Here is a 23,328-nt window from a genome sequence, read left to right on the forward strand (position 1 = left end):
TGCAGCAGACACGGCTGCCTGGAAAGCAGTGGAGTCAACTTCGGGCGGGGTTGGTTCGGGATTTCCGCGAGTAGCTGGGCGAGGCATCTTTCTGTCGTGAAACGGAAAGATGTTGGGTGTACGTGGTTTCTGTGAGGTCGTGGTCCTACTGACTAGGTGTATGGCACGAACCTAAGTACTTCTATCATTTAGCATACAATCATAAATTTGCAACACATAGCTGACCACGTAAAAGTTCACTAATATTATCCTATGCCTCTTCCACTATTGCAAACTAAACAGACGTTCTCTTTTTGGTGATAAGGGGTATAGTTTTAGGTTCCCTGGCTATCCCGATCTCATCAGGACGTGTGTTAATTTTACCTTGGAGAGAATGTAGTTGATCAGGCTACATTCACTCCTTGGTATCACTAAGAACAGTCCCGAATTAACCGAGATACCAGTGTTATTGTATTTGATTCAGCGTTGGATCCTCATTCCTAATGCAAGCAAGTGTGTTTTATTTACTTGTTCTGTTCAGAGTTATGTTAGTCCCTCTTTTTGGTTTATAGTTGCATATCAATGTATGGCTCGACATGCTAGTTCACTATAAACAAAGCTCTGATACCAACCTGTCACACCCCCGAACCAGACGGCGGAAACGTCCGGGGGCTGTCGTGACTCAATTGAATACCATAACATTGAATATATATGAAACATAACAACATTCGTCACCATTCATCAACATAGTACAACCAGTAGTGTTTACATATCATACATTGTTTAAACATTACATTCCCCAAAAATTAATTTGTTCAATTCATACAAAAATAAACTGCAACCGTCACTGAATATGATTTCCCTTGATTCACTGGTTCCCTGAGAATACAAGTATTTTGAAAAACGTCAACATATGAAATGTTGGTGAGTTCATAAGTAGTGTTTGAAATCGAATGTTTGTATTGTTTGAAAAACCACCAGAAAATCCGATATTTTCTGAAAAGATAAGTTTTTGAAAACATTTGTGAAGATCCATAGGTATGCTTGTTTGTTTCTATACTTGTAAAAAAAATTGTTCATTGAAAATGTATGCATTTCAAATTTGTAAGTATTGAAAACCCTAGGAAAACCCGATGTTCTCCTAGTTCCTTGAATTACGTGATGTTACATTGAAACCATTGCATAGCGTATAGTGTCAGTCCCAGGCGACGTTGGAAGGTTCTCGAGCAGGATTATTTACTACAAACCCGCGTTACACAAACGCCCAGTTTATAGTTATACTAACGACTCCGAAGGCATCGTCAGTACTAATCGCGTTATCCAATCGCCCTGACTAGGTGTAGTCCCACATCCGAAGAGAAAGAGGTCACGAAGACCCCGGTAACTCCATTAGCCGGTTGGGGATAAAATGTACGAGGGGTCCCCGACCCGCCTCGCATGAAATGTAGACTTTACTAGCAATACCAAAGGACCCTTGGGGACCGGTGGTATACAAGCCATTGAAAGTCCATTTACGTTGTGTCGGATCGGTAAAACCCAACACACCGTAAAAAAAATGTCTTCGGGCCTTAAGATCAGGTCATTGGGCTAGCTAGGCTCAACGAACAAGATTTTACACTTGTGGGGCCCAAAGATGGTGCGTAGACGTCTGTGCACACTCGCATGTATATGTATTACCAAACGTTACTTGTATGAATCGTAGTGTCGTAGTGTTAGTAGTTGTAGATTTCTATTGGCTCGAGACCGAGCCAATTCGTTTGACAACGACTTTTGGGTATTGTAATGCATTGTATTTCGTCGATAGTCGCGGTGCCATTATTTGATCAAATTGTGTACATTGAACTAGCCTTGAAATATTCCTGTTTTCAGCCCCTCATTATTTGTAAAATTTACATTTTCAACCCTTTTTATTAAATACTACCCGGTTTGGTCCTTAAACTATTTTTCTTGACATTTTAACACCAAAAATTATTGAAATTAATATTTTTCAACATATTTTTCATAAAAACAGTTTAAGTCCTTAAAAATGCAGTTTTCTCGGTTTTAATCCCTTCTTTTCGCAACTTTGACAATTTTGGCCCAAATTGGAAAATTTTTGCAACTTTGGTCCTTTTTAAATTTAAAAAGCATTTTAAACCTTTGAAAAGGATTTGGAACACTTATAGTCCACTGTTTTACAGAAAGTTACAGTTTTGGCCCTCCAAAACAGAAAAATTCACATAATGGGCCTTATTGGGCCGAAATTTTCATTTTTAGCCCATTAAGCTTGGAATTTATGTTTTTAATCCCCTAAATGAGTATATTTCCAGAAATTTATTTATGGAAACTGTTTTGGCACACTTCATCCATCAGAATCTGTGAAATGTCAATTTGGGCCCTTATTTTTGCATTTTTCACATTTTAGGCCCAAAATTTGTGTTTTTAACCCAAAGAAAATTATTACTAAACCACTTAGCCATTTTTCTTGAAGCACTTTGTGTTTAGAAATATATTTGAAGCTAAAATCATTTAACACAAGATATATCTCGGTTTTGATGAGTTTTAAGGCTAGATCCAACATAAAAACACATAAAAGCATACATATAAGCATGGAAATCATACAAGGCATACAAAACACATATAGATCTACACTTTCACTTGTATTCCCCCCCCACAAAACTCATAAAAACAGAAAATAGGGGGTATGAAGCTCACCTTGGGGTGTTGATTCGGTTTTGCAAGGAAAATGGAAGGAAAATGAAGTGTTTTTGGCCTTGGCTCCCTTTGATGAAGATCTCGAGTTTTGAGATGGTTCTAGGGTGCAAGATCACGATTTTTGCATAGATTAGGAAAGGATTTTGATAACAAAAGAATTTAAACCATAGATCTATGCATAATCTTACCTTAGATGATGATTTTTCTTGAAAGATCTCCTTGAAAGCTTCTTGAAATCTCGAATTTATGGGGAGGAAATGAGAGAGTTTTCTTGAATGTTCTTTGAGGGAATTTGTGAAATGTGTGTGTGTGTTTGAGATGTGGCCGAGAGTGAGAGAGAGGAGAGAAGTGAGGTGATTTTGAAGTGATGCTTGCATGGGAAAAGGGAATATCTTGCATGGAGATCCTATGGACAATAGTGAGGTGGCATGTGAAAGTCAAACCTTTCTCTTGGGCTTGATTTGGGCCGAAAATGTTGGAGGGAAAGAGAATGTTTGGGCTTTAAATACTTAGCCCAATTTTCATGGTTAAGTTGAGTGATTTGTGGTCCAAATAAATTTAAAGGTGATTTTTATGACTAGTTAGGGTCAAATTAGGTTAATTATGGTTCCTAGTCATTAATTTATTTCATTCTAGGCCCAACATGGCCCAAAATGTTGCAATAGTTTAGTGTGGGTCCAATTAGAGCCCAATTAGGGTTCTAAGCCCATGATAGTCTAATTGGAAGCTTATTGGTCCCTTTGGATCCAATAAGGGAGTCCTAGCCCAAAAGGGACTTAAACAAGGACTTCTAGGGTCTCCAATTGTTTGATGACTATTTGTGGTACTAGCATGTTGTGTTTGATTGAAGTTTTTGATTCATATTAACTTGAATGTATAGATTACATAGCTCAAAATTTTCAGTTGTGACACTTGCATCATCATGTATCATAATTTAATGCAAAATAATATACAAGTTAAGCAATTTTCCACCCTTAAATAAAAGTTGTAATCAATTTGTAAAATTTGTCTCCCATTCGAGAAATTTTGGGCTCCCTTGCTGAATTCTATTACATTGAGGCTTCCTTTGTACAAAGAGCATGTCGAATTGTGTCCAAATCAAAAAAAAATTACAAAATTTGCAAAAATCAAACAATCATTTAACCCTAATAATGGAGAAATAACAAAAATTCAACAACAAAATCATCAAAATATTATATACATAAAACCAACAAGGAGAATTCTTACTGGAGACTCAGGTGATGGAGGAGGAGACTGGTCAACGGGAATGCCAAATTCTTTAAGCAGCTTAACCTATGAAACAATCGTTGTTTCATCAGGTTTTAATTCTATCTGAAATCGCTTCATGTCCTTCTGTACATTAGAAGAAGATTCGTTTACTAGCAACAAACCACCACCAGCGGTGGCGGCACCACCACTCTTGCTGACACTCTCCATTTCATAAACTTTTGAGAGTAAGAAACAAATGCCCTTTCTTCCATGTATTTTATTATTTTCAGGTCTGATTTGTTTCATGGAGTGGTAATGGACGATGGTGGATGTTGTCGGCGATTGTGATAAACACGGTGAAGGGTTCGACAAAGGGGATTGATGGTATATAGGGTATTGCGACTGAAGAATAGCATATTCTGGTGAATAAGATGTCAGATAAAAGAGATATTAGGTGAAACCTAATTATTTTGTTTCCTTAATTGAATGGATTTAATTAAATGATCCCATTAATTGAATGTGTCAAAAACCCAGAAATACCCTTTTGATTTAATTAATTATTTAATTATTTGCTAAATTGTGATTGGTGCATTTAGGAACACAATAGTTGCTAGAAACATTTGAACCTAACTCTATATGATGTGAACTTAAAATACTACAAATATGGTAACTTTTAATGACATAAGTTTTATAACATATTTTGTCATAAAATCATAATATTTTTGTAATAGAATAATATGTTATCTTAACTAGTTGCACCAAAGGGCTTTTGGCCTAGAGGTAAGGAGTGACTCTCTCAAATGAGAGGTCATGGGTTCAAGTCTCACTAGGAGACATAGGTGGTGTTTAGGATTAAAATAGGAGTAGGATAGTTTGCCGTTTAAAAAAAATATTTGCATTATTTAAAAACAACTATAACATATATACATAAAACATAATTATCACTAGTTTATCTATAAATGAAGTATTATTTAACAAAATAATATTTATAAACTAGTTTTGAAATCGGTAAGTGTTTTTCATGAAAAATAAGTATATATAGCACATGTATTCTCTCCCAAAGCGTAAAAATATTAAAAAGGGGGCTGTAAAACCTCAATTTCGTAGCGTGAATTCGGTTCGTGGTGTGAAACTTGTGAAAAATTGTTAACCGTTGTTCCTTGCTCTTAAAACGAACCACCATATATATTTATATTACCTAATAAAACCAAAAAGGTAGTTTTGGTATTAATCATTAAGTATAAGGTGGTTTTTGTTAACACCAATAATTCCCTAGGGATTGATTTTTGCTAAAATCATCCTTAAGGCACTGATCTTGCAATATATTTTCAAGGCATGGACTAAAAGTGCACTATTTGAAGCTGATTTGGAGTTCTAGGACTACGTTTGTTAAGGTTTCTGGTGGAGGGATGATTTCTGGATAAATCCACAGGGGTTTGGACTTGATTGCTGAGTTATTCCAAGGGAAGGGCCTAAGTCGTAAGGACCAACAAATCGGGGGGTAGATTTGTTATGTTTAAATCAACTTTGCACAATATTCGTCTCTACTCCATCACGTTACATATACATGAAGCTGAAACGAGACCCATCTGTGTTGGTATTTTTATATTGAAAGGTTTATTTAATTAGTATTTTGTTTTTGTTAGTTAGTAAAATAAATTGAATGGGTCTTGAATGAGTCATGTGGACCAAGTATTAGTGCTGGAAAATGGGAACACGTGGGCTTACTAGTTCCTTTGTTTGAGTCTGATTTGTTTTAGTTCCGTTAGGGTATGTAGGCTATAAAAGCCTCTTTATTTTCTGTATAATATATGCAACAGTTTTGAGTCGATAAACAATTCTTCTTCTTCTTGGTTTCTCACGTAACATAACAGATGTAACATCCATAAATTTTACGCCAAATTTAAACTTTTTCAATCATAAATAAAAAAACCAAATAGTATTGTTTACAAAATGTTTTCAAATCATTTTCCATCAGAGTGTCCCAAAAATCATAACATAAGGATGGGGAGTGGTACGGTCACCCCTTCGCCTTGCCATGATTTCCTGAAGTACCTGAAACAATAAACTGAAAACTGTAAGCTTGAGGGATTAGTGAGCTACCCCCAAAATACCAATACCACACTGACAATACCATATCAGTAATAATCAATAAAATCAACATGCATATCGGCATGATTGGACCGCCCTACCGGGCCAACAGTCTGTCTGAATCTATCTCGAGCCTTCGGCATGATTGGTCCGTCACGTGGGCCTACAGTCTCCCCGGACCGCTCAGAGAGTATATTGGCCTTCAGCACAAAGCAAGACCGCCTCAACCCAACCACAAGAAAATAACCATGTGCGCATACTATCATATATAGGCATATACAAACATCAAACATGTATGTCACACTGATCATCAGTCATAGAATTCTCCTGTAACTAGAGTACCGACCTAGCAGGTCACTAACATACCAATCCCTACGGATCAGAAAAGCATAACATGTTGTCTACCTTGATTCCGATCTAACAGATCATAACCACTTGTAGCATACCATAACAATAACAATTAAAGGGTCGGCCTTGGTGCCGTAGACCATATCGATACAGTGAGGATAACTCACCTCGCAGATGTCGACACGAAAGGTAAACTCCAACTCTCGGATCACTTGACACAGGCTCCACCACTTATTATCATAGTACAACATACTCATAAGTCCTTAACCTTATAAGGTACTCCATAACCCACTAGTCAACCCCTGGTCAAAGTCAAAGTCCTTAGTCAAGGTCAACAGTCCATGTTGACCTTAACTCACCGAGTACCCTTGGCTACTCGCCGGGTTCCCTGAAGTACATTCCAGCTCGCCGAGTCATCGGAGTGACTCGTCGAGTTCCTTTGATTCTCGATCAAACTTTAAGGCCACCCTTCGAGTTCCCTCCTTGCAACTCGACAGATACACACTCATACATATCCAAGAGAAAACTCATCTGACTCGCCGATTTGTTCTTCAACTCGTCGAGTTTATGGCAATCTTCATCGGACTCGCTGAGTTGTTCATCCAACTCGTCGAGTTCACATCCATCTTCATGTGACTCGTCGAGTAACTTTGCGACTCGCCGAGTCCATTCAGTCCTTTATCCATACAGACTTATTGTGAGCCATGCAGCGGCTCCAACTCATAGATCCAAGCTTGTAGGGAATGTTTATCACGTAAAGTTGCAAACTTTACGTGCATGCATGGCTATAAAGGCTCTAAATGCCTATGTTAAGTTCTTAATGGAACTTCATGCTCAAGAGGGACCTTAATTACAAATAAAACCATGACTTTATGCTTCTAGAGTCCAAGGAGGGTCCAGATCTGAAGTTACAACTTCAGATCTAGCCCATTGCTCATCATACCAACTTGAAAATCCATAAAAAGCCCTAGAAACTCAACAAAAGGGAAAAAGGGAAGTAAGGATGGCACTTTGATACCTCCAAAGGATGCTAGCTGAGGTAAATCCTGCTTCCCACGCCTTCCTTGCTTCAATTCCTTTGCACTTCCTAGCTTTCTTCCTCCAATATTCTCTTTCTAAGCTTCAAACACCACACAAAAGGCACTCACACACATATTTAAGGTTTTAAGGGGCTCTCAAAGACTGCAAAGAGGCCAAAGGAGGCTAAGGCTCCTTTAAATAGAGGTGAAAAGCCCAGGATTTAGGGTTTCATCTACCAGCTCCTACTCGCCGAGTCCCAATATGGACTCGTCGAGTAGGTCACTTAACTCGCGATCTCATCCAGCTGCTACTCGACGAGTAGGTCAACCAACTCGTCGAGTAGAGCTTAACCCCAATAAATCTTATTTAAGCAATACTTGAGAATCGGGGAGTTACAACAGAAGTATATTATATTGATTGTTGCTGTAGTGAAGTGAATATAAAGGGCCTGATTCTAACATTTGGTATTAGAGCCTAGGGCTCGTTTAGAATAAGAGAGAGGCGATTTCATGTGAAGAACACCGAATTGAGGAAGGAAGAACTAGCGAGAAGACTAACAAGAACTCGCCTACGACATATAAGCAGAAAGTGACCGCTGCCAGTAAGTGACCGTTGAAGGTAGATAAAAAGAAAAGAAGGGACCAACAAAGTAGCAAAGGACCGACTGCTTAACAATCAGACCGAAGACTAAAAAAAAGAGGCAAAAGAGACTGTAGATTTGCTTGAGAAAAGAGATCGAAGTCTGTGACAGAAAGCATGGCAGGAGGATCAAAAGAAGGGGAATCAAAAGAGGTTGTGGCTCAAGGTACTGTTATACCATTTCAATGTCCTAAATTAACTGAAACCAATTATACTACTTAGTCTATTATGATTGAAACTGTTTTGAGAGCATATGGACATTGGGATGCAATAACCAAAGATGCAGTTGATGAGAAGAAGAATTATACCACTAAAGGCATAAATTTTCAAACCCTCCCAGAGAATGTTCTTTTATAGGTTGCTAAACACAAGAATGCAAAAGATGTTTGGGAATCAATCAAGGTTAGGTATATTGGAGCTGAACGGGTGCAAAAAGCAAGGCTGCAACCCTTAAGGAATGAATTGGAGATGCTTAAGATGAAGGAAAATGAGTCAATCAATGACTTTTCGGGCAAAATAAGTGGTATTGTTGCCAAGAGGAGGTGATTGTAAGGAAGTTTCTCAATTCGGTTCCAAAGAAGTACTTGCCAATAGTAGCTCCAATCGAACAATATTCTGACCTTGAAACTATGACATTTGAAGAAGCTGTTGGAAGGGTCAAAGCCTATGAAGAAAGGCTTCAAATTCATGAAGAAAAGGAGGAAGAGCAAGGTCAAGTCATGATGGTAAGTGAACAAAGGCATGGTGATAGTAGTGGACATGGAAGAGGACGTGGAAAGAACTTTGAAAGAGATGGAAGAGGCCGAGGAAGAGGAAAAGGTCGAGGTGACAAGAGTGGAATTCGATGCTATGATTGTGGAGACTTTGGGCACTTTAGCTATGAGTGCACTAAGTGGAATGAAAAGGACAAAGAAGCAAACTTGATTGAAGATGAAGAACCGGCATTGATTTGATGGAAACCAAATCAAGATTAAGTGGGTGAATGTTGGTATTTTAATCTTGAAAGGTTTATTTAATTAGTATTTTGTTTTTGTTAGTTAGTAAAATAAATTGAATGGGTCTTGAATGGGTCATGTGGACCAAGTATTAGTGCTGGAAAATGGGAACACGTGGGCTTACTAGTTCCTTTGTTTGAGTTTGATTTGTTTTAGTTTCGTTAGGGTATGTAGGCTATAAAAGCCTCTTTATTTTCTGAATAATATATGCAGCAGTTTTGAGTTGATAAACAATTCTTCTTCTTCTTGGTTTCTCACGTAACATAACAGAGGTATATTATATTGATTGTTGCTACAGTGAAGTGAATATAAAGGGCCTGATTCCAACAATCTGTTGGGTCTCTTGGTTCTCGGCTGGAAGCCATCGGTGGGACAACAAAATAATACACGATGGTGGTGGTTGATACCTATAGCAGTGACAAGGGGGTGGTGTTGCCTGATCGGACTTCCACAACAGCATCAGCACGTGGAGGTGGCGATGGAGGGTTGCTCAATAAAAGTGGTTGGCGGCTCCGGCGACTTCTACTACTTTTGCTTGCTTCTCAGTTTGAGAGAACAAATAAGGAGGGGAAGATGGGCGGTGACATGTGGTCGGAGTGGTGGAAGAGTATAGGCTTACAGAAACAGTAGTGGTGGGTGTTGGGTGGTTTTTCATCGGTGGTGGGTTGCAACTCCGTTACTCGGTTCCTTTTGGCGTCCGACGGTTCACGACGAGGGAAGAAGGGAAGCAATAAACTGGTGAGTTCAGGGGGAGGGGGGCTTGACAGCCTTGCTCGACAGAAATATGGGAGAAGTGGTGGTTTATGGCGGTGGGGCTTAGTCGACCAAAATGGTGGTGACAGCAGGTGGTGTTGGGCAGTGGGAAGTAGTGGAGTAAGAACGAGGGGTATGAAGGAGCCAGCAGCAACAGTGATGCACATGTTGGGTTGCTGTGACAACCTGAACATTTTTTCTTTGAAAGCTCAGTTAGTTAACTCAACTCAGTGACAGACTCACTCCTGCTATCATTTACCACAATTTGGAGCCTGTTTTGAGTGTTCTGAGCCTAGTACACTTAAGGAATAAGTGTTAGAAATTACCTGTTAGAGACATTGTTGAACTAATCCAGCCTTAACCTCATCAAGAAGAGTTCACGGCCTCAAGCACTTGAGTTTACAGCCGTAAACTCAAGGAGGGCCGTAAAATCCCCTATATAACCTCATATTCTTCAACTTTTCTTCATTCTCTCACTTCCTCCTCAAGAACACTCCATTTCTCTCTCAACTATCGTCCTGATCTTCATCCTTGATCTTCAAAAATCATAAGTGTTCTTGCTCTAGTTTGTTGTTAATCCTTCTTAACTAGCATCATCTCATGATTTCATCCATGAAAATCATGTTTTCTTAGATCTTCAAGTTTCACTAAGAACATCAAGAACACACACTAGTGTTCTTGGCCAAGATCGACCATTTCAAGCCTCTATATCGTAAGTACTCTTCCCTACACTTGTTATCTAGTTAGAACTCATGCTTAGAGCCTTGAAAACATCACTAAACTCATCATTTAGAGAGTTTACAGCCCAAGAGTAAACACCCTTGGCCGTAAACTCCAAGTTTGGTCAAATTGTGGACCTTAAACACATCTAGACTCTTGCTTAACCTTATAACACTTGAACCCCTGAGACTCCTTACCTTTAAGACCCTAAATGTGACCATTTAGAGAGTTTACGGTTAGGAGTAAACTCCCTTGGGCCGTAAACACCTCAACACTCTCCAATGAGTGGGTTTTTCTCATCCTTTAGTAGAGCAAAAGTCCCTCGAGCTTCCCTAGCCTTCAAACAAACACTTATGCATGTTTGACCATGATTTTACGGCCGTAAACTCCCTTTGGCCGTAAACCCATGGTAGTAAACTCTTGTTAGTTCCATTCCACACCCTTAAGGTCAATCACATGTGATTCCAACACTTGGTCTAAGTGTTTCCTAGTCCCATAAGGTGTTTCCTTGCATTTGGTTGCTTCTAAACCCCATATTCATGCCAATATATGTCATTATATGTCATTTAGGACTTGTTAAGTCTCGGGACATCATTCGTGGAGCTTCTCATCCTTACACGTGTATTCGTTTGATCCACCCACATTAGGTGAGTTCATACCCCGTAATGAATCTTTTAAACTGTTTTAAATGCTTTTAAGGGGGGGGGGGAATACAAGTTGAACACATTTTATAATTGTATAATTGTTTGTTAAACATCTTTAAATGATTACTTATGTCTTTTATAAGTAATCAAAACATTTCAAAAGATCTTTTAAAGTTATGTTACTTTTTAGTTTAACAAAACTCCATTTTAAAGTACAAGCATAACTTGGTAGTAAAGCGAGTCTTTTCAAAAACAGTTCAAGTTAAAGACTAGTAAACTATAATGGGTATAGTTTAGAGAGTCAGCTCATACTAGATACAATACACGATAACATAAGAGAAGACACAATAAAGAGAAACAGGGAGGAAGATTCAATACATGCTAACAGAAAGAACATACTAAGATACTATAACAAAACAAACATAATAAGGTGCTATAGCATGGGACAACTACAGGATCTAATTATACCAATGAATCACTAACGCACTGTTCTAAACAAAATGTGATAATTATATTGGGTATACATGATCACATAACCTTAATGTGGATTACACGGCCTAGCAACTGGTTTGCTGAAATCGTGTTTGGTTCCCATAATCTTTTGACAGGGAGAGCGTACAGTATGGGAACTAGCCTTCACATTATGACCTTAATAAAACAAATATGTTTTAAGGTAATTAGTACGACCAGTATGTCATTCATAAGACAACTGGGTACTTGTATTTTCCCATTACTTTCATAAAGTGACAGTTCCACTTGAAAGTTAATGCAAACTATTTTCGAGTTAAGATAGTTATAAACTAGGGAAAACTTACGTCTTTTCAAACAACAAACAAAACAGTCGGGTCTAGTACATTTAGTAGAAGGGGACCATAATGCTAACCTTATGATTCTTAAGGTATACATCAAGAGGTATATATTAATAATATCCGATAGGTAATAGGATGTATGCTTTCTGCTTCATTTCCTGTTCCTTGTTTGGTAGTGGGCTTAGAGTGGATTCACCCAGCCTATTATCCATTCGATATTAGTTATATATATGTTCTGTATACATTAAGTCATCATAAGGGGTACCAGGTATGGGTCAGGTCATAGGACACTAATTCAATGCATAATTTTCTAGTACAAAACATACTTTTCAAATTAGAACTTTGGATATACAAAACTAGAAACTTACCAGTAAAGGGTTTAAACCATTTTAATAATCCATCATTTTAAAGGACCTTAGGTAGTTAACTCTACAATACCTTAGTTTATACATCGAAGGTTATATATAATTTATATCCAATAGGTAGTTGGATGTGTGCCTTCCGCCTCATTCCCTATTCCTTGTTTGGTTGTGGGCTTAGGGCAGATTCACACAATTAACTATGTGTTCGATATTAGATTATATATAGCTAGTATAAACTAAGTGATTATAGATGGAACTACTGTGGTTACTATTTTATTATAAGAAATAAGGGTTTTCTTAAAGAATCTTTTCATAAATTATAAAGGAACTATTACAATTAACTTCATGAGTACCAAAGGAATACACCAGGGTTATATACAACAAGGATCTAACAACCAATGAGATGTGTGTCATCCACCTCATTTCCTGTTCCTTGTTTGGTTGTGGGCTTAGGGCAGATACACATAATTGATTGCTTGTTTACTATGAGTTTTATATAACTTGTATCCATTTAGTACTCATAGAAAGGATTGTAGAGTCATTTTTACTTTTCTTTCATCAAAACAGGGAATATAGGATTTTATGGAGGAACAAGTGAACTTTTCTAAACATAACTTGCAACTTACATAACTTGCAACTTACTACATTTTTCAACTACATTTCACAACAAATTTCTACAACTTACTTACATCACTAAAATCTTATGAACTCACTAGCTTAATTGTTGATAAACTCTTTCAAATAACTTGTATTCTCAGAAAACTAGTAGACAGGTACTCACGCTGGGAATTCAGAAGATGGAGCAGTATAGCTCCAAGTCTTGTTTTGTTATTTGCTTATGTACTCTATGTTTTGTGAACACATACATTGTAAACACTTTCTTTCTAATGAAATGGTTGTTCATTACTTTGCTTACTATGATGCATGTCTTGTGATACTAAACATGACGTCCTCCACCCCCGAACTGACAGTTGCTTTGCTCTATAGAAGAAGAAGAAGAAGAAGGAAGGAAGGAAGGACAAGGAAAGAAAATTTGTTAGCGAGAGAGTGACATATAGAGTTTAAGAGAGGGAGTAGTAGGACATAGGCAAACTAAGTCAAAATGTGAGATGTTGACCCATCATGGTCAAAGGCACACGTGGGAGAAAAATGTGCGCTGACTTTTTTTTATTTTATTTAACCTACTCACAAGTTGCCTCGATTTACGTGACACCATTTTCAGTGCTTGTCAAAATATTTCGAAAGTGCCAGGAAAATGTCACGATTGTGATGATTTCAAATATTCGAATAGCAATCAAATCTGATATACAGATCTCCGTAAAACTGCGTTTGAAGTTTTGCGTCAATCGGGCTTCCGATTCGTCAATTTTCGTAAATCTGATGAAAAATACTGGAATAGTAAAATCAAATACTAGACCGAAACCTGAGTTCAAAAACGTGCTCAAACTTAATTTACGAGGTGTGTAGCAACCTTAAACTAAGCCGTGTAGTGTTTGGTACCGGATAAAATCATGTATATACTTGTTTAAAAACTTAAAACATACATAACTTTCATATACGATCTCGATTTTGAACGTTCTTTTATATCTACGGAATCCTGAGAACATGTTCTATCCAATTTTATCATCCATGGCCCCAATATAGGTCAAATACAAAAACTTGATTTTTAGGGCATTGGGTCTCACCGATTTTTGAACCATTTTCTGTCTGATGATGACGGTTAATTTTTCAAGCGTTTTGAGGTATCCTAAATGCACTATAATAAGGGGTGGACCTTAGTGGAGCCCGGGGGGTCCCGAGCTACTGCTCAATTTCCGGCACGTAGTGTATTTTTTTTTTCTATTAGGTGCATCGACTTGTAATACGAGTGACACCCCTATTAAAACATTATGTGCCCGTCACTGACTATAATGTGGTTTACGGTGAACAAACAATTTACATATTTAGACCTAAATTCCGGGATTTCACAAAACATACGTTTAGTTTTTCAATTATATTAGGAGAAAATACATGATTGATATAAAGATGAAGTCCTACAAATATTACAAGGAGATCAATACAAATTACAAGAGGGATCGATACAAAATTAAGAAAAGAGATATGGATGGTTGACTAAGACTGGTGGGTGTGGGCACCGGCGTTTTGATAAAAAGAAAAAAACGACGTTAATGGAAAGTGGTGGTGATTACGGGAAGCAACGCACAAACCTTTAACACCTAATAACATTAAAGGGGGGCAGTGTTCATGGGTGTTATTAGACGTTATTAGCCCCAATAACAGGAGAGTTGTCCACTCCTACTAGTCTTAGAATATATCGTTTTCCTCAAGGTAATTTTTACTATTATTTTTTCAAAAACAAGATTTATCTCTTTCTCATTTGAATTTTGAACAATCCGTACCCCCAAAACGAAAAGAAATTGAATTTATTTACCGCTTTACAAACGCCGTCGTTTGGCAATAAATGTTTATTCTGAATAATAACATAAAGGAACGAAAAGTAAGCTGCAATCAGCTGTGAACAAAAAGAGTAAAGACGATCGAAAATCGAAAATCCAAAGAGAATCGTCGAACAGATCATCGATCTCGGTTTGAGGTTCGAGTGTTTTCAGATCGGATGGCGAGTCCTCATTCGGGACGATTTGCAGTTACTCCCACAACACCCAACAATTCGTCTAGGGTTTTGAGTTTCAAAAGCCCTTTGAGCGATGAAACCATATGGAAGCGTCTTCGTGAAGCTGGCTTCGATGAAGAATCGATTAAGCGAAGGGATAAAGGTTCACTCATCGCTCACATCGCTAAACTCGAAGCTGAGGTCCTCTCTTTTGCCATTCACCTTGATTAATATTCTTCTTGGCTTTGGCTTTGTTTATATTCACTGCTCGACGTATATGTTATTCTTTGGTAATTAGGTGTTTTGTTTTTCTCTTTTTGGAAGGAATTCCATTAATGCATAGTGATAATTGAGTTTTAAAGCTTGAATTAATTTGCGACATAAATCGGGATGCTTAGTCATCTTTAGTGGGGGTATTGTGAAAAAACGTACAAACCCTAATGTTCAAGAAAACCTTCCAACTCCTCTTTTACTTGGATGTTAACTATTAATTGGATTCCTCCATTGTTTCTGTGAATTTGATGCAGATATACAACCTTCAAAATCAAATGGGCATTTTGATAATTGAAAAAAAAGAATGGATTACGAGTTATGAACAGATGAAATCAACCGCAGAGTCAGCTGAAATGACACTCAAGAGCAACCAAGCTGCCCATTTGTCTGCTTTAGCTGAAGCAAAGAAAAGGGAAGAGAAGTTGAAGAAAGCTCTAGGAATAGAGAAAGAATGTGTTTCCAATGTACGCATACAATATTTTCTTTTCATAACGTGTTTATTGGCTTTCACTAAAATAGTATCTTTCTTTTTTTAGATTGAAAAAGCATTACATGAGATGCGTGCAGAATGTGCTGAGGCAAAAGTTGCAGCTGAAATTAAATTAGCTGAAGCAAGAACAATGATGGAAGACGCCTTAAAAAAGATGACTGAAGCCAATTCAAAGATGCAAGCTGCAGAATCTTTGGATGCAGAAGCTTCTAGATATCGGAGAGTTTCTGAAAGAAAGTTACATGAAGTTGAAGCAAGGGAAGATGATCTTAGGAGACAGATGAATTCATTCAAATCAGAGTATGTTATCTTATCTTTATGAATGTATACTTTTTGCCTTATATAGCACAGAATTAACTATATTTGGTGCTCTGTGTATGATACAGGTGTGAAGCAAAAGAGAAGGAAATTCTTCTTGAAAGACAATCTTTATGTGAAAGGCAGAAATCTGTGCAACAATCACAAGAAAGATTACTTGAGGGGCAAGCTTTGTTAAATCAAAGGGAAGAATATATTTCGAGTAGAATTGAGGAAATAAGTAGCCATGAAAAGCAATTGCAGGCTTCAAAATTAAGCCTTGAAGAGGAATGTAAATCCCTTAAAGAAGAAAAACACAATCTTGATACAAAAGCAGCCTCCTTGGATTCTAAAGAAGAGGTTTTGTTCAGATATTCATTCATTCTTTTTATAATAACTTATTATACTCCTACTCATTCTTTATTGCTTACAGGATATCACAAATAAGGAAAATGAGTTAAAAAAGAAGTATGAAGAGTTGCGTATACAGCAAGAGGAAATTTCAAACAAGGAATCTGTGAGTTACTATTTAATTTACTCCAAATGATGTATATTTTTAAATTGGAATTACTAAATTTGTTTTTGTATTTTTTTCAGGAGAGAATTAAAAAGGCTTTGGCTGATCATGAAGCTGTTTTGAAAGAGAAGAGTTCCCAATTTGAAGCTGAATTAGAAAGAAAACTCAAAGCAATGGAGGAAACAATTGAGAACAAAAGAAGGGCTTCAGAGTTGAGGGAAGTTGACTTTAGTCAACGGGAGGATTTACTTGCTGAAAAAGAGCATGAATTGGAGGTGAAATCGAGAGCCATTGGTGAGAAGGAAAAGGAGCTTTCAGAAAAAACGAATGCTGTTGAGGAAAAAGACAAAACTGTCCTTGAAGTCGAACGAGAGTTAAAGCTGCAGAAAAGTATATTAGAGAAGGAAAAAGAAGAAGTAAATCAAATGAAAATTGACCTTCAAAAATCCTTAAAGTTATTGGATGAAAGAAGCAAGGAGATTTTGAATGCAGAAGAGAAAGTGGAAGCCATGAGAAACGAAACAAACGAGCTGATGATTTTGGAACGAAGGTTAAAAGAGGAAATCGACATGATTCGAGCTCAAAAACACGAATTTGAAAGTGAAGCAGAAAAATTAAAAAAAGAAAAAGCAAAATTTGAAACAGAATGGGAATTAATCGATGAAAAAAGAGAAGAATTAAGATTGGAATCAGAGAAAATCGCAGAAGAAAGAGTTACAATCTTGAAATTCTTGAAGGAAGAACGCGATGTTTTGAAATTAGAAAAAGACATGATTCGGGAACAATACAAAAAAGACGTAAATACCCTTTCGAACGATAGGGAAAAGTTCATGAGAGAAATCGAAAAGGAACGTTCTGATTGGTTCTCCAAAATCCAAAAAGAAAGAACTGATTTTGTCATGGATATTGAAATGCAGAAAAAAGAATTAGAAAATTGCATTGAAAAGAAACGTGAAGAAGTAGAAAGCTATTTAAAGGAAAAAGAAAAATCTTTTGAAGAAGAAAAGAAAAAAGAACTCGAATACATTTCATCTTTAAAAGAAACAGCAAGAAAAGAAGCTGAACAAGTCAACATTGAAATGAAAAGACTTGAAAAGGAAAGAAAAGAAATCATTTTAGATCATGAAAGAAGGGATAAAGAATGGGCTGAATTGAATGATTCTATACAACAATTAAAAGACCAAAGGGTAAAATTGGAAAAACAGAGGGAACTTTTACATTCTGATAGACAAGAGATTCTTGAAAAGATCGAAGAGTTGAAGAAACTAGAAGATGTGAAAGGTGTTGGCTTTCAAATCACTGAAAATGAAATTCAAGAATGTGATCCAAATCTGCAAAAAAGAAATGAAATTGTGGAAATTAATTCATTTAAAAATGAATTAAATAATAATGGGTCAACACCTCCTCTTTCTGCTCCTTTTGGGTGGCTTAAAAGGTGTGCAAGTACTTTGTTGGAGCAAACACAGAGTAACAAGAAAAGGAAGAAACAACCGGACGATATTACCCCTCGGTATATTTATATATATATATATATATATATATATATATATATATATTTTATTTTTTATATGCTTTATTGTTAAACTGGTTTATAATTATTAAAATATAACTTTTGTGAGTTTGTAGGAGGGATTCTACCAAGGAGACTACTGTGTATATTGACAAAATTATTAAAATTCGAGAAGTGACATCTGTTCGTAGTAAAAATACTGTTGAAAATAGTCAGGTAATTTTTTTTGACTGTTTTATATCTATGCTTTATGTAGTGATTGGTAAGATGGAATGGAATTGGTCATTCCGTTTGGAAAAAAGCGCTTTGATGGTGTGGAATGGAATGGCTGGTTGTTGAAAGAATGTGATTCCTTTCATTTTACTTGAAAGCTTCTTCATAGCATATTTGCATGACAGTCTTACATCTATGATTTTTTAGTAATCATGGAAGGAATGGAATTGTTCATTCCATCGGAATGAAAAAAACATTTTGTTTAATCTGATAGATGGAATGGGCTGTTCTTGAACCAATGTGTATGTGATTCCGTCTATTTTATTAATTTTTTCACTTTTTGTATTATCTGATATTAAACTTTTATTAATATAATATTTAGTGACAGATACCTTTTTAAAAAAAATAATGATTATTAATTAAAATTCAGTTTTATGCTCTAAAAATAACGAGAATATATATTTTCTATTTTATTATCTGGGAATTGGGATGCATTTATTTTTTTATATTACTTCTATTTTTTATTAAAAAAAGGGTTTTATGCAGAAAAGTCCCATTATTTTGGGAATTTTTTTGATAAATTCCTAAATGTTTTTTTTGAACAGGAAAGTCCTAATTATTTAACAATTTGCCAAAATTAACGAAAAAGTTATTTTTTTATTTTATTTTAACAGGAGATGACAGATTATGTGATTTTCCCATAATAATGAGACTTTCCTGTTAAAAAAAACATTTAGGACTTTATCAAAAGATTTCCCAAAATAATGAGATTTTTCTTCATAAAACCCTTGAAAAAATTCACAAATTTTTTTAAACTTGTATCTTGATATAATATAAAAAAGTGGACACACAATTCATTCCATTTGTACATGTCTACAGCTCACAACCAAAATAATCATGGAATGCATAATGCAACAACTCTTCCAGATTCCATTCCCATAATATGTCAATTCCATTCCTTCCATCATTCAATTCCATTCCATCAAACCATTACCAAACAAATCCTTAACCACACTATTTTTTTATTATTATTTTTAAATAGGAGGGAGAACAGAAAAGCCACCTGGAATCAAATGACACGAAGAAGCTTAAAGGACAAATTCAAGAGTGATTTATGTGCATAATAACCCAATCTTATTATATATATATTTTAGGGTTTTAGGTACATATCAAGTAATGGTGGTTTGGTTTCCTTTTTAGGGTTTGGTGTTGTGAGGTAAAGTAGGTTTGATGATATTTTCACCTTATAGAAGGGAAGGGTTTTTAACTTTCTATAAACCCTAATTTTCGAGTGTTGACTTTTTTTCTCTCAAATAGTTGACTTTGACATGTTTCGTAGTCTTATAGAAGGGTTTTGGTTGGGAGTTGTAAATGGTGGTTTTGGATTTGGTGTTTGGTTGTGCTATTTGTTTGTTTAACTAAATTTGTGTAAGATGACAATATTTTGGTTTTAATGGTATGGATTTTGGTGACTATTTGATGTTGAACATGTTTATATGCGTTAATTATAATATAATATGCCTATTTGATTTATGTAGCTAATTTGTGTTTTATATGCCATGAAAAATTGTGTGTGGTATGTTATCATCAAGGGATATATGTATATATTTGTTTAAATGATCTAATATTGTCATTGACAACTTTAGATGAGATATAACGAATTGTTATTCTTAAATTGATACATATCAATAGATACAATAATAGACAATGAGAATTCCATTCAAATCACATCTTAACGCGAATTCCATGGTCAATTTAGGATGTAGATGAACTAATGAAGGATTCATCATCAATTTAAGCTTCATAAATCTCAATATGACTAAATAAATAGATTAACTTCAGCATATGTTTTTAAAATAAAACACTAAAAAATCTGTTACTAAACTCATTGAATCAATGGATTCCACCGAGAATCCGAGAACCAAATACTGATATCCTCTTCTACTCTAGATTAGGGATGAAATTTTCCGGTTCCGGGTTTAAAAATTGGCATTATCCGGGTCTGGGTCCATCGGGTCCGGGTAAACCGGTTCTAAGAACCGGAACCGGAACCGTTAGGAACCGGAACCACTTTTAGGGACCGGAACCGATTTTTGTGAAACGTTTAAAACATGCATATCTTATTCGTTTTAAGTCGGATTGAGATACGTTTTTTCGAATGTGTAGTTTAGAGTTTCTAGATGATTTTAAACTATAAATTTGTTATTTTTAGTTTGATATTAATTGATTTACAGTCCCCCAAAGTCGAGATATCAAAGCTGAAAGTTTTTACTTTTTCAGCATTTTTGTATTTTGTGAAAGTTTTAAAGCATGCATATCTTATTCGTTTGAAGTCGGACCGACATGCGGTTTTTTCCAACTTGTAGCTTAGAGTTTGTACATGATTTTAGACTATAATTTTGTCATTATTGGTTTAATATTCAATGACTTACAGTCCTCCGAAGTCAGGATATCAAAGTTGAAATTTTTTAACTTTTGAACTATTTGTTTTTGTATTTTGTATTATGTGAAAAATTAACACATGCATATATGCTTCGTTTAAAGTCAGGTTGACATGCGTTTTTTTTTCCGGAGTATAGTTTAGAGTTTGTACATGAGTTAAGACTATAATTTTGTCAATTTTCGATTCATATTCAATAACTTACGGTCACCCGAAGTCGGGATATCAATATGAAAATTTTCAAAGTTTAATCCACTAAGTAGTAAGTAATTGCCGAAAAATTCCGGTTTTTTGGGTTTTCCGGTTCTAAACCCACTTTATCTAGTTCCAACCTATCCACTTTGATGTTTTTGGTTTTCCAGTTCTAGACCCACCTTACCTGAAACCGAACCGGAACCAGTTCCTATATACCGGTCCGGTTTCCGGTTCTACAAAATTCCGTTAAACGGTTCCGGGTTTTCCGGGTCCAGGTCCGGGTCCATCCGGTCCCGGTTTGGACCCACTCTCATCCCTACTTTAGATGAAATAATGACAAGTGAAGATGGGAATAGGAGTTAGGGGTCGTAGATCTAAGCCTTCGCTATTTTGTGAAAACTATTCCTATCAGGTTCTAAATTTTGCAACTAGACCAAAGCTTAGATTTTTACTAACAAATTAAGTCCTTTAGTTTCTTGACATGTTTAATTAAATGTGTTGAAATTGGGTTGACATATTTATTGTTTTTCAAACCCAACCTATTTACTAAAGAAGTTAAACTCGGGTTGTCGTGTTTAAATTTTCACAAAAAACCCTTTAAAAATCAAATAATCCATGGTTTTTGATAAATAAAAAAAAATCAAAATATAATGATCAACTATATAATAATACTAAATAACTATAAATTAAAAAATATTTAAAAATATTAAACGGATAGGTGGGTTGTAAACGGGTTAGGAATTTCAACTCGGATTGGTGAGTTTGGTGAGTTGTAAATGGCTAGGAATTTCAACTCTAACCCATTTAAAAATATTAAATGGATTGGTGGGTTGCCCTTTAATTAAACACGTTGATCCATTTAATTATGAGTTTAAAACCTCAACCCAACCTATTATTCTTTGGGTTGAGTTCGAGTTGGGTTGAAGGGTTTGGGTTGGGATTGCCACACTTATTTCTAAATCGACTATTTTTACAAATAAGTTCCAAACCTAAAATATAAATCTGATGCCAAAATTGAAAAGTTCAACTTCAATTTTTTAAAACTTAATCCTTATTATCAAAACTGTTAATCTTAAATTCTAATCTGCCAAAATCATTTCCTTGGGTTTCGGCTACTCTCATATCTCATGGCATTTTCTTTGTCTCAAAAGATGCATTATACTATTGTCTACCCTATTTATTTTATTCTCATGGCATGTCCTATGTTTGTATGAAATGCAAATTAGTTTTGAAAAAATAAAAAAATTACACATATTTTTTTTTCATATTAGTGTGAAGAAGTCATCATTTTTTATGATACTTAATTTAAAGGTTGTTTGATAGGATCTGAATTTTAAAAAAATCAGAATTTCTAAGAAAATATGAATTTTTAGCAAAATAAATAGTGGTAGTCAATGTTATGATCCCTAGTTTATTGGGATTTTTTAAAGACAAAATTGCAAGAATGGTCCCTGTGGTATGTCAAAACTAGCACCTTTGGTCCAAAATGGGTTTGGCTTGCAAGGATGGTCCAATAGTTTCGTTTTGTTACAAGTTTGGTCCAATTTCCTATAAACTTTTTTATAATGACAAATTTGCCCTTATATTTTAATTTTCCATTTTTATTTTATTATCAGTAATTAAAAATAAAACAAAAATAAAATACCCTCTCTCTCTCTCTCTCACACTCTCTCTCTCTCCACCGTATTCCCCCCATATTTTTTTTTCTTTTTACCCAAGGACAGTTCATCTTCTTCATCCCTCCCCTGCCTATCTGATATGTCTTCTTTGACAAGTTCAAAGAAATCAGTTTAAAACAATTTCAAAATCAAACATGCTGCAACCTCTCAGTGACCTATGTGAGAATACAATCGCCGGAAAACACATCTTTTCTCTTGCTTGACCCTCAACATCACTTATTATACGTGGCCATCATCCATCGTACCTCGCCCATCACCTAAACCAGGTAACATCTCCGACGAATACCAACAACACCATCACCTCCTAGGTCAAACCACTATACCTGGCGTTTCTCTCATTGTCGTTTAGAGCTACAATGCCACTGTTATCGTTGTTCTTCTACAAGAGTCATCTTCGGTCACACCCCAAAACCGTGAATGGCGGAAACATTCTGGGGCGGAGGATGTCATGTACAGTATCACAACAATGAATAGTAGTAAACAAGCAACAACATCATCCATTGCATTAATAATATAATTTCATACATGTGTGTTCTATCAAGTTATATAGACACCAAAATATACATATCAAAATAAAAGATGAGTCTTGAACGAACTCCATCTTCTCAAAAGCCTGGCACCTGCACCTGGTGACCTGAGAATACAAGTTATTTTGAAAGTGAGTATCAGCTTAAAGCTGGTGAGATCATAAGTATATTAATGTCTGTGCTTGTATGAAAGCATTTGTAAGATGTTTTGTATAGTGTTTGAACTCTCCTAGAAAACCCTATGTTTCCTACTAATTGTAGCATTCTACCAAGGTATCTAGTGTCTGTGTGTATGTCTCTTGTTAGAGTGTGT

General features: G+C 35.9%; 1 protein-coding gene across 1 annotated transcript; it reads left to right on the top strand.

The window, feature by feature from the left end:
* Positions 1 to 14,758: 14,758 nt before the first annotated feature.
* LOC111910695 (protein CROWDED NUCLEI 4) lies at positions 14,759 to 19,649 on the top strand. Its single transcript, XM_052770636.1, has 8 exons — positions 14,759 to 15,075; positions 15,402 to 15,611; positions 15,684 to 15,937; positions 16,024 to 16,294; positions 16,368 to 16,451; positions 16,532 to 17,961; positions 18,078 to 18,177; positions 19,217 to 19,649. The coding sequence occupies exons 1-8, from the start codon at positions 14,878 to 14,880 to the stop codon at positions 19,283 to 19,285; spliced, it is 2,616 nt and encodes an 871-aa protein (XP_052626596.1). The 5' UTR covers positions 14,759 to 14,877; the 3' UTR covers positions 19,286 to 19,649.
* The last annotated feature ends 3,679 nt before the right edge of the window (positions 19,650 to 23,328 follow it).

The sequence above is a fragment of the Lactuca sativa genome, chromosome 4 (assembly GCF_002870075.4).
Source record: "Lactuca sativa cultivar Salinas chromosome 4, Lsat_Salinas_v11, whole genome shotgun sequence".
Lineage (NCBI taxonomy): Eukaryota > Viridiplantae > Streptophyta > Magnoliopsida > Asterales > Asteraceae > Lactuca > Lactuca sativa.